Genomic DNA, 12,042 nt, shown 5'->3' with positions numbered 1-12,042 from the left:
CTGAGAGCTAACAGCAGTGACCCCCTTGGCTTCCCCCAGGATTGTCTGTGAGATTGGAGATGCGAGCCTTGGCCGAGCTCATGACGCCCTGGTGGAGGTGTGCGTACGAGATTGTTCCCCTCACTACCGTGCTATGTCTCCCAAGAGGTTCACCTTCGTGGTAAGACACTCCTTGCTTTCCTCCCCCTGGATGTTGACCAGCCTAGCTCCCCCACCAGAGTTCCCCACACAACGACAGAGGTAGCGGGAGCTTGGAAGAATCTCAGAAATTGGCTAGGTTATCCCCTTCATTTTCTTGGTCTCAAATCAGAGGTCCAGAGAGGGCGGTGACTGGCCTGGTCACCATGTTTGTTCTTAGCAGAGCTGAGCAGAGCCCAGGTTGAGTGGCCAGCAGCCCCATGCTTCCCCTGACGCAGCATGTTGTCTGGAGTATATTGGAGTTCTTGATGGGGGCGGAAACCAGTTACTTACGATTTTTTTCTTTCAGTTGGAGTTTCACTAGGCAGGGAAATAAAAATAAACCTACCTTGTATTTGTGCAGACTGGTATATTTTCTCCAGTATATTTACTGTTCTGTATGGAAGGAAAATATCCAAGTAGGAACAGACCCATTTCCATACTGTGGAGACTTGAAGCCTACAGTGTTTAGTGACTTCTCCAGGCTACACAGCATTCCTCAAAGTGGTGCAGCCTGGCAGTTTCCAGTCATTATTCTTGGGACCTTGGAGGTTTGGTTTGGTGTTGTATCCTACTCCCCCACTGGTCAGCCCCTCCTTCCAGAGCACTCAGCAATCTTCCCTAATCTTGTTCTTTTCTCTGCAGACCCCCACCTTTTACCGGGTGACCCCTGCTCGAGGTCCGCTCTCTGGGGGTACCTGGATTGGTATTGAGGGAAATCACCTGAATGCCGGCAGCGATGTGGCTGTCTCCATCGGGGGCAGGCCCTGCGCTTTCTCCTGGTACGTTGAAGAGTGTGCATGGGGGCTCACTGTAGGGAGATGGCAGGAGGGGGAACTGCAGTCAACTGATGTGGGCACGTTGGGGGTGGGCCTCAAGGCTGTCATGGAAACCACAGAGACGCTCTTGTTGGGGAAAGCTGCCATGTCGAACCTGGGTTAGGGGAGCTATCACCATGGAAACTCAGAGGAGGGGGAAGGTTACCATGGAAACCCCAGGGATAGAGGAGGGGAGGCAGCTAGGGATAGGAAAGGCTGGAGGCAGGGCTATGCCAGGAGGCATCAGACAAGGCCGAGGGGAAGGGGGCAGGGTCTCTTACAGACCGGCCTTGAGGGAGCCCAACATGGAGAAGGGCTTTGGGATTGTGAGAACACTTCAGTTACAATCAGCTCTTGGATTGGCTCAAACCCAGTCACTCTCTTCCAGGAAAAATGAATCTGGGGGAAAAAGTATTTAAATTTTTGTGTTTTTTTTTTAAGAGAGAAAAAAAGAAATGTTAACAAAAGCCCCTAGACGCGAAGTGGATAATTTTTAGATTAGGGATGATAATGGAGCGGCTCTTTAAATATTTTCCTGCGGTAATTACCAGTTATCAGCACTAATCATTGCTGTTTGCAGCAGCCCAGGGCCTGCACAGAGATGCTGGCATCAGTTTGGGAGGGGTGTGTATCTATACTGGCACCTCCCTCTCTGTGCGTACTCTGTTGGTACAGTTAAGCCTTGATTACCTGCAGTTGCTTAGGGGAATGATGGGGAATTTGCCTTACTGAATAACTGAGGGGTGACCTTTTGTGTTCCAACTCTTGTGTCTTGGAAACCTTTCTATCCTTGGTGAGGGAGTGGAAATGATTCTGTACAACCCAGCCCTACTGTGAGGGATAAGTGTGTGAGTGAGTGTGTGTGTGTGCGTATGAGTATTGGAAGGAGGATTTTTAATGCAGAGAATAGAGGCCCAGGACAGAGGGTCTACACAATTGAATTATAGAACAGAGAAAGAAGGGGCCTTAGGGATCATTCAATTCAAGCACATCATTTGACTAATCTGGAAACTGAGGGAGGGCTAGAGACAGAAAGAGACTCTCCAGACCTCTGACTTGATAATTGAATGGGGATTATACCTACCATATCACTGTGCTTTAGAGGGAAAATAGAGACTGATAGCAGAGGGAGATCTTGAGGAGGAGAGAGGGGCTCAGCAGGAACAGAAACCAAAGGAAACTGTGACCATCAGGGAACACCTGGGTAAATCCTGCCTTCTCTTACATCCATCCCAGGCCTGAAGACCGCAAGTCATCTCTAAAATGCACCCATCCCTAGACGCAGACAATTGGTTGATCATGTGTGTACACGTGCACACTCTGGCATGTGTGTTCTAATGGTGATTTTCAGTCTGTGTAGTGGCGTTGGTTTTCTTGGGGGTGTGACAGTGAAGATGCTTTGAGCATGAGCAGGGGTCCAGAGATCATGGACAGACAAGCCCGGGATGGGGTCTGTGACCCATCTTCCCAGGCTCAGGCAGAGACAGAGGTGGTGTAGATTCCAGAAAGAGATTGGAGTCTGGTGAGAAAGGCTCTCAGGAAGGCAGGAGGGGACTGGAGCTTTGAATGGATCTGATCTGTCCTGTCCAGTCCAGGACTCTGGGCATCACTGCCAGCTGGGAGTTCTAAGGGACCACTGATGACAGAAAATGGCAGAGAGTATGTTTGAACTCTCCTGGTTCCAGCGCCCTCCCTACCACAATCATAGTTTAGTAAACCATCCTGCAGTTCTGAAATATATACTGTTGATATATTTTTTGGGTTCCCAAAGTGAACTTTGCAATATTGCCCTATTGAAATTATTTATTTCTTATAAAATATTCAGAATAAATGCTAGAATTTGTTTCCTTCCATTTCAAGCAGGGAGGGTATAAGGGGAGGTTTACTAAAAGCCCAGGGTTCCAGCACCTCCTGATCTAGTCTAATATCCTTATTTTATGGATGAAAAAACCATGGTCCAGAAAAGTACAGTGGTCTATCCACAACCACCCGGGTTCTAAAGAGCAAACGCCACATTCACACTCAGGGAGTCTGACTCCAAATCCGCCATGCTTTCTCCTAGTCCACGCTAGCAGCCACTGACCTCTCTCTCCCCTCTTTTTTTCCCCAGGAGAAATTCCCGGGAAATCCGCTGCCGCACCCCCCCAGGCCAGAACCCAGGTGGTGCCAACATTGTCATCAACATTAACCGGGCTGAACTCAGCAACTCTGATGTGAAGTACAATTACACCGAGGACCCCACTATCCAGAAGATCGACCCTGAGTGGAGTATTAACAGGTAGAGAACAAAGAGGGCTCACTGGGCACTGCCAGAGGCTATCTCTGGACTGCAGCTAGCAAAACAGGGACTGCTTAGGTGGGGGGCAGGGGAAGAAGGGTCCAAGGCTGGTCAGAACCTGGGTCAGGGTGGTGTAGTTCATAGCTTCCAGACCTAGGAGTCAGGAATACTGAGGTTCCAATCCCACCTAGTGTAATTATTAGCTCTGTGACCCTGGATAAATCCCTTGTCTCTGGGGTACATTTTCTTCATCTGTAATTTGAGGGGGCTGGGCTAGATGGTTTCTAAAGACCCCTTTAGCTCTAAATCTAACATCCTAACAAATTCTGTGCTGGGGAGCCTGACCCTCAACCCTGGGAGCTGTGAGTGGGTATTTTGTAGTTGGGTGAACAGGGGCTGTTGAGGCAAGGGGACAGGTCCCCAACTCTTAGGCAGTTCTTGCCACTTAGTTCCCAGGAAAGCTTGTGTCTCTGCAAGTGAAGGCATATGCTATCTTGGTCAGAAAACAGGTCTTTTGTTATTCTTCATGTTTGGGGAAAGCTCAGACCTGAGCCAAAGGTTATGAATCTACTCAACTCAGGTGCCTGAAAGCATCAGTTCCTTCTCCTTCCATCAGATGGTCTTTCTTCTATTTTATCTTTAATTGTCTTATCTCACACTATGTATTTTAATCTATAAGCCATCTTGAGTCTTTCTGGAAGTAGGCCTGGTACAAATCGAGCAGCCACATAGATAAATGGCTGGCTGGCAGCTCTGTGGTTCTATACTAGTTGGAATTCCGAGCTGTCTTATATTTTTTTGGGGAGGGACAGACAGAGCCAGCCCTTTCCCTGGCTTAGCTCTGGGCAAAGCCAGTGACTGAGGTCCAGGGGGAGCTAAAGCCTGATCTGACAGTGGGTGGGTTTGGAGGTGGTGAAGCATTCCCATCCCCTAGATGACCCATGTATCCCTCTGGCCCCCAGCGGCGGAACACTCCTCACCGTCACTGGCACCAACCTGGCCACCGTCCGAGAGCCCCGGATTCGTGCCAAGTACGGCAGTGCTGAAAGGGAAAATGTGAGTGTTCACCCCAGTGTGTAGGCCTGGCCCTGGCCTGGAGATGTGGAACCTTCCAGAGCCTGACCCCTGAACCCCCCTCTCCACATTCACTTGAGTCTAACCAGGCCAGCCTGAACCCTACCCCCACCTTTCTAAACCCCACTGAGCCTCCAAAGCTCAGGGCTTCAGTTCTTGTTGACTTATACTGACTGCCAGCTTCCAACCCATAACCAATGTCTTCCTTCTGAGCCCCTATAGCATTCGAGCCTGTATTGTTTATTGCAATTGACTACCTATCTACACTGTTATTAAGGTGTCCGTGTGTGAGTTTCATGTCCCTGAGTAAACTGATAGTTCTCAAGAGTCAGGTCTCTTTTTCAGCATCCAGCGCAGGGCCTGCCCCACTGGTAGAGGTCAGCAAAGCCCCTGTTAGATGGTATATTAATGGACTGTGTCTTCCTGCATGGGTCAGCAGATGCCCGGGCCTGGGGATTTTCTTGAGACCCCTCCAATATTGCAAGGACATGCAGCAGCTTTCCTGCCTCACTCCAGAAATGCCTCTGGCTCTGGAATGGAGGACACCATACATTTCTGTCTATCATGTCTCTTGCAGCATCGCTCAGAACAGAGCCTGGCTGATAGAACAGATTAGGGGATCTCTGTGTCTGGAGCATGACAACCCACCTCCCCTGATTGTGGAGACAATCTGGCCATCCCTCAGGTCATCCGTTCTTTGAACAGAATGGCTTCCTGACATCTATCCCTACTTTGTCCCCTTGGAACATCCACCCATTGGTCCTAGTTCTGCCCTCTGGGTCCAAATTGATCAAGTCTGCAAACATATGACTGCCCATCAGTTACTTGAAGAGGGCTGTTAGGTACTCCTAGTGTTTTTCTTTGACAAGCTAAACAGAACCAGTTCTCATGTGATACAGAATTAAGTCAGCAAGCCTATCTTTTTTTTTTTTTAAATAAATTTTTATGAATATTTTCTGTTTCTTACATCTCCATAGTCACCCTCTTGTGTCCTCCTTCCCAGAGAGGCATCCCATGCGACAGATCAGGAAACCTTTCTTGAGCCACTCCATGGGGGTCTTTTGTGCCCCAGTCTCATTCTGGGGAGCACCAGCAGGGAGATAAGGAGAGGGCACAACGAGTAGAGGAGGAAGAGATGCAGATCCTGCATGGTGGGGGCTTCTAGACTAGCTGCAGAGACCAGCCAGGAAGACAGAACAGTGCAAGATGGTCTGCAAACACGGGCAGGAATTTATAGTTCTGCAGCAAGCTTTCCAGGAGTTCCAGGGAAGAGCAGTGATCTGTCTTGTAGCCATCAAGCCAGGCCAACATATGGATAGTCTCTAGTATTAGTGTTTCTGCGGCAGAGCCACACATTTTTTCATTCGTCCTGTGTTTCCTACAAGGGAGGGGGCAGAGCATTGGTTTTCCAGCTATCCATCGTGTCCTTTGAACCCCAAAGCCAAAGAGAAGATGCAGAGGTCTGCCATGACCTTCTGAAACCTCTTCTTTTCTCTGGGTCTCCAGACTTGCATAGTGTACAATGATACCACCATGGTGTGCCAGGCCCCGTCTATTGACAACCCCACCCGCAGTCCCCCTGAATTGGGCGACCGGCCAGACGAATTGGGCTTCGTGATGGACAATGTGCGATCCCTGCTTATTATCAACAGCACCAACTTCCTCTACTATCCTGATCCTGTCTTTGAGCCCCTCAGCCCCTCTGGCATCCTGGAACTCAAGCCCAGCTCCCCCCTCATCCTCAAGGTAGGTGTCTACCCTGAAATTTCTTCTGTCTGCCCTTTTGTACTTATACAGCCAGGTCTGGCAGGAATAAGGGAGTAGGTGCTAGGCAGGACCAGGCAGATGTTGATGGAATTGGAGAGAAAAGGGGATGTTTGGGGGAAGAAGGAAGGAGCAGGGGCTGTGATTTTAGGGGATTCAACAACCTCCCTCTTCTTCTAGGGTCGGAACCTCCTCCCTCCTGCATCAGGGAACTCCAGGCTCAACTACACTGTGCTCATTGGGTCTACGCCATGTGTGCTGACCGTGTCTGAGACGCAGCTGCTGTGTGAATCACCCAACCTCACTGGCCAGCACAAAGTCACGGTACGTATGCTTGCCAAGGGGCCCCTGGCCACAGGGAGCTGTCCACTGCTCCCAGACTTTTCCTTATACATCTCACAAGTACGACTTCATGGACGTTCAGCCATTTGTGCACTCCAGCATTTATTTATTAAGCACCTGCTGTGTGTTCCACAGCTAGACACAGAGCACAATTAGTCATCATGGTACCATGGAGAGAACACTGGATTTGGAGTGAGAGAATTTGGGTCCAAGTCCTACCTGCCACTGACTATGTGGTTTGGGGTCAGTTATTTCACTTCTCAGGACCTCAGTTTTCTTGTCTGTAAAATGAGGAGGTCAAATTAAATGGCCATTCAGGTCTTTTTGATTTCTGAACCTGTGATTCTATCCCTGTCCTGGGTCTAAGAAGTGACTGGACCAAGGTCCATGGCAAACCATGACTGGCTATTACGGTGGACTGAAATGTAAAGCCAAGCCTTTTGACTCACAAGTGAGGCCCCTCCCTCCTGTCTAGTGTTATCCTGTGCCCATCCTAACATACCCTCCCATCTGCAGCCCCTGCTACTTAGGGACTGTAAGCACTGTTAGCAAGAGGATAGCCCAGAAATTCAGATGTAATGGAGCATAATGACTGAGCTTGCTGGAGCTTTGGAAGTGGTGTCTCACAGGCCTGGCGTTACAAAGAGAATCTTTCTCATGCTCCCTATCAGCTGCCCTGTGATGCTTTAGGACAGGGCTCTGCTTGTGTTATCCCCTTTTGAGTTTAAGCATCTGTCTTTGACCATTTCCATTGTGCCTTGGCATTTCCCTCCTCCATAGCTTCAAGGACCCCAGGGTTCCGCTGGGGGAACAGCTGACAACTCATTGAAGAGTGATTTAGGGTAGATATAGGATAAAGGTATCATGGGTCAGTGGGATGGACGCTGCTGGTGTGCTGGAGACCTGGTGCTCACAAATCAAGGTCTTCCTCGATTTACCTGTGAGACATTGAGTATATTCACTTTGTTCTCAGGGCTTTGGTTCCATCCTCTGTGTAATGAGAGGGATAGAATAGATCCAGTTCAGTCCAGTGAGCTTTTATTATATGCCTACTATGTGCTAGGCAGTTAAGATATAAAGGCAAAATTCAGAATTGTCCCTGCCCTCAAGCAGCCTACCTCCTTTATCTGGGCTTCTTAACCCTTTTTGTGCATGGGTCCCTTAGGCAGTTTAGTGAAGTCTCTGGCCCCTTCTCAGAATCATGTTTTAATCACATAAAATGAAATGATAAGAGTACAAGGGAAACCAGCTCTATTGAAAAAGTTACCAAAATAGTTTTTAAAACAAGTTCCTACATACCAGATTAGATCATCTACACAGTCCCTTTCAGCCCTGACATTGTCATTCTGGGTTGTAGGGAGTCCAGCCCTGATTGTCCATGAGATCTGTTCTTGGTCTAGAACATCTGCCTACTCTCCAGGAAAAGTCATTGTCAACCTTGTCATTTAACTGGTTAAATCGAGGTGTGCCTTAGGCTGGTGTTGTTACTAGCATGGCTTGGCTCAGTGTCAGAGAAGAAGGATTGGGCTATATCCCTGCATATCTCTGGAATTCTTGCCCAATGACTGGAGAAGTGTTTTCCTTTTAAAATCTGCTGCCCCTTCCCTCTTCTCGTCCTAGCCTCCCTCTGTGGGTTCCTCCTGACTTTGGTCTGTTGCTCTTCCCTCTAGATCAAGGCAGGTGGCTTCGAGTTCTCGCCTGGCACGCTGCAGGTGTACTCCGACAGCCTCCTGACTCTGCCGGCCATCATTGGCATCGGGGGTGGCGGGGGCTTGCTGCTACTGGTCATTATCGTCGTCCTCATCGCCTATAAGCGCAAGTCCCGGGATGCCGACCGCACCCTCAAGCGCCTGCAGCTCCAGATGGACAACCTGGAGTCCCGAGTGGCCCTCGAGTGCAAGGAAGGTAAGGGGAACGGATTTCTTGGCTGCCTGACCAGGAGCTGGGGACATCATCTTCATCATCATCATCAATAGCCTTTATATAGGGCATCCCAAAAATCTTGAGCAGTTTATTAACCAAAAGATTTTTGGGACACCCTGTCTATCACTTTGAGGTTTGTAGAAAAGCACCTCATCTGATCTTTGCAACAACCTTGGGAAGTAGGTGCTGTTGTTGCTTCCATTTCACAGATAGGGAAAGTGAGGCAGACAGAGGTGAAGGCATGCCCAGGCACACGGCTAGCAAAAATCTGAGGCTGCATTTGCACTTGGGTCTTCCTGACTCCAGACCTGGCCCTCTGTACTATCTACTTGCTGCTGCTCACATTTAGATGGTGCTTTGCTAATCACGTAGCTCCTTCCTCTCAACAATCCTGTCATGCAGGCCATGGGTAAACAGTTTTATTCTCCAAAGGTGAAATAATTTGTTTAGGGTTCTAGTTAGAAAGTGTCATAAGTCATAAAGACTCAAAGCCAAACCTTGTGACTCTAAAAAGGGTTTTTTAATTGGTGACTTTTGTTCTTGGTTTCTCCTTGATACCGATACGTGTCCTTTCCCCATCTCAGCCCTCTTTCGTAATAAAGAAAGTCAATAGAGTGGCCCATCCAACAGTGTATGCAGCATTCTGACCCCATGGCCTCCCTCCACCTGCCCAGAGAGGAGAGTTTCATCTGTTCTCTGCCTCCCAACATTGGCCTGTGATGGTTCTTCAGAGTTTGGCTTCTTTGGGGTGTGCTGTTCAGCAATGTCATCTGAATCTTTTGTGTGGTTTCTTTGGCAGTCTGGTGTAGCCCATGGAGCCTTTTCAAGATCATGTTTTTAATGTGCAAAATAAAACACAGAGGATGACAGGAGAAACAGATTATATTGAAATGCAGTTGCAAAAATATTAGGAAAACAAAGTCATGGACCCACATTTAGAATCCCTGATCTCTCTGATCTCTTTCTCCCTCTCTCTCTCTCTCTCTCTCTCTTTCTCTCTTTCTCTTTCTCTCCCTTCTTTCCTTCTCTTCCTCCTTCCCTCTGTCCTCTCTCTCTCCCCTCCTCCTCTCCTTCCCTCCATCCTCACTCATCCTATCTCTCCCTCCCACTCTCTGTTGACACATAATTAGTTCTTAGTGTACTTTGTGTTTCTGTGTTGGCTTATTTCATTCAGCATCAGTTCATCTAGCTCTTCCTCAGTCCCTCAAAACCTTCTTCACATTTGCTGCTTCTTCCTGCACAAGAATACTCCTTTATGCCCACATACCCTAGTTAGTTTGGCCATTCCCTAACCGATGGTCACCCCACACTCTTTCCACTACATCAGGCTTTCTCTCATTCTGAATGCCGCTCGGCAGGAATCAGCAGACATGTCCCCTGCCTCATTGATGCTTAAAACCAAGGCTGATAACGGTGACATAGCCAGATATAGTGACAGCTAAGCCGGCATTGAATTTCATTGACTTTGCGGATTAAAGAATGCATTAGCACTGCAGGCCAGGGCGGTGTGGTGAGTTCCAGAAGGTTTTCATGAGGGCAAAAAGTGGTGATGTATTTAAAGTTCTTTGCAGGCCTTAAAGTGCTAACATCATCGTCACCACCGTCACATCATCGTTATTATTAGTATAATTATGCAACTAACCAGTTGAAGATGCTGGCTCTGAGGCCAAGGTCCAGTGTGAATTGAGGGGGCTGGGTTTCTTGGTCTGGGGGGAGGAGATCTGCCGCCTTTCCATCATGGAGTCCCAGAAAGCTTCCTAAAGGAGGTGAGACATCCACTTGACTGAGAGAAGTGAGAGGACCTGGCCATCTGTCCATGGGTGATCTCATTCCAGCCTGGGACCTGGGCTCAGCTACCAGAGGATGAGAACCTTGCCTGAGTAGGGCAGGGGCAGTGCTCTAGTGAGATGCAGGAAAGTGACGAGGCTGGACATAGCTATTGTCTCCATAACAATTTGAAGTGGACAAAGTGCTTTCCGTTTATTTTGTCATGGAATCCTCATAATGACACTATGAGGTGGGTGTCATTACTATCCCCATTTTATAGATGAGGAAGCTGAGCCTGAGAAGCTAGTAAGTGTGTGAGGGCAGGATTCAAATTCAGGTCTTTGCAGCTGCAAGGCCAGCCCTCTACCCATTGCACCACCCAGCTTCACTTTAGTCTAGGTCATTGTCATGAGACTTTTCAGCTGAGGGTCAGGCCCTGGGCCTGCTGGGCAGGACTGTGACTAACCACAGTAAAGAACCCAACTCCTTTCTCTTCCCCTTCAGGGAAGATCTTATGACTGGAGAAGATTAAGGAAACTACCCTAACCCCAATTCTTTTATTGTTTAGTTCTAGGACCTTGGGCAAGTCACTGCCTCTTCCCGTGCCTCAATTTCTTATTCTGTAAAAGGAAGGGGTTGGATGAGATCATCTCTAAGGGTCCTTCTAGGTCTGACATTTTAGGTCTCCATGCATTCAGTGAAAATAGAGAGTGTGTCAGGTGCAAAATGAATTGACTGCAGGGAGGAAGAGGAGAAGAGTCCACCTACTCAGTGTAGTTCTTGCCCCGAGTCGTCCTTCTACTGCCTACCTTTATACTCCTCTGGGGAGTTTCCTATTCCTCAGTGGTTTCCTAGCATGGGGAGACATCAGATTGGGGAGGCTCCCTACAAGAAGGTGAGAACCCCTCTATTTGACTTGGTTCCATTTCTTCCCCACCTTATTCCTTACCTGCTATGTCCCAGCCCTCTGCTTGTCGGGGCTTTGGAGGAGAGACGGAGGTGCCTCAGAGACCAGAGAATTGGAAAATACTCAGCAAAATCATCTCTTGTCCCTTGGCACAATGGAAAGATGATTAGGGCTGGAGTCATAGGATCTGAGTTCAAATCCCATCTTTGTTACTTACCACATTTTTGACCCTGGGAAAACCTTTAAACCTTTCTCATTTTCCTCTTCTATAAAATGGAGGTGTTGGATGAAGTGGCCTCTGAGATTCCTTCTAACTCTGTGATCCTGAAATTCTTCAACTCCCCAACCTACACCCTCTGCTTTACTCAATTATATCTGTTCTAGGCCCCCTGTGTTCTATCTTAGAGCCTTGTCCTAAGCCCAGGGTATCTCCCCTGCTCAGCTCACATGAAGCAGCATATGAAATGTCACTTCCTCCCAGGAAGGCTTCTGTGGTTTTGGAAGGGAAGCCTAAGAGTGATGACGATGATGATGACGACGACAACAGCCGGCACCCCCCACCATGAGGGCCATGATAGAAAACAACCAAGTGGGAACAAGAGGAGGGCCAGGGCATCCCTGTGGTCTGTCTGCTTGAGTCTCAGGCTGCTGGCACTTTGCTTACCTCGTCTTACTTGGCTTCAGCTATAAGAAGCAGAGAGTTTATCTACCTGTGGAATAATCTGTAGGCTGTTATGTAGGAGACAATCATTGAAGGGTAGGGACTTTCCCACGACCTTTTCTATCTAAATCCCATTGAAAAAGAGAAGATTGTGGGAACAGCAACAGTATTAGTCAAGGTCATGAGGATGGTTCCTATTTCTCTAGCCCTTTGGGGGTTCTGAAGTGCTTTCCCCACCACAGGCCTCTGAGATTGGGAGTGAAGTGTCCCTAACTTAAAGGGATCCCTAGCTTTCACAGATGGGGAAATGGAGGCCTTTAGAGGTCCGGTG

The 12,042-nt window shown here is 48.4% G+C and overlaps 1 protein-coding gene across 1 annotated transcript in view; it reads left to right on the top strand.

Annotated features, from left to right (window-relative positions):
- The window catches only part of PLXNA1 (plexin A1), a 291,520-nt gene that overhangs the window by 215,257 nt on the left and 64,221 nt on the right, over positions 1 to 12,042 (top strand). The window contains exons 14-20 of the mRNA XM_072598341.1: positions 40 to 160; positions 823 to 959; positions 3,106 to 3,273; positions 4,236 to 4,329; positions 5,854 to 6,093; positions 6,292 to 6,435; positions 8,124 to 8,358. Of these exons, the coding sequence (XP_072454442.1) occupies positions 40 to 160; positions 823 to 959; positions 3,106 to 3,273; positions 4,236 to 4,329; positions 5,854 to 6,093; positions 6,292 to 6,435; positions 8,124 to 8,358 (1,139 nt within the window). The remainder of the gene's footprint in view (positions 1 to 39; positions 161 to 822; positions 960 to 3,105; positions 3,274 to 4,235; positions 4,330 to 5,853; positions 6,094 to 6,291; positions 6,436 to 8,123; positions 8,359 to 12,042) is intronic.

The sequence above is a fragment of the Notamacropus eugenii genome, chromosome 3, assembly GCF_028372415.1.
Source record: "Notamacropus eugenii isolate mMacEug1 chromosome 3, mMacEug1.pri_v2, whole genome shotgun sequence".
In the NCBI taxonomy this organism is placed as follows: domain Eukaryota; kingdom Metazoa; phylum Chordata; class Mammalia; order Diprotodontia; family Macropodidae; genus Notamacropus; species Notamacropus eugenii.
Note: the sequence above shows the minus strand (reverse complement) of the source record. Positions and strands in the feature narration are given on the sequence as shown.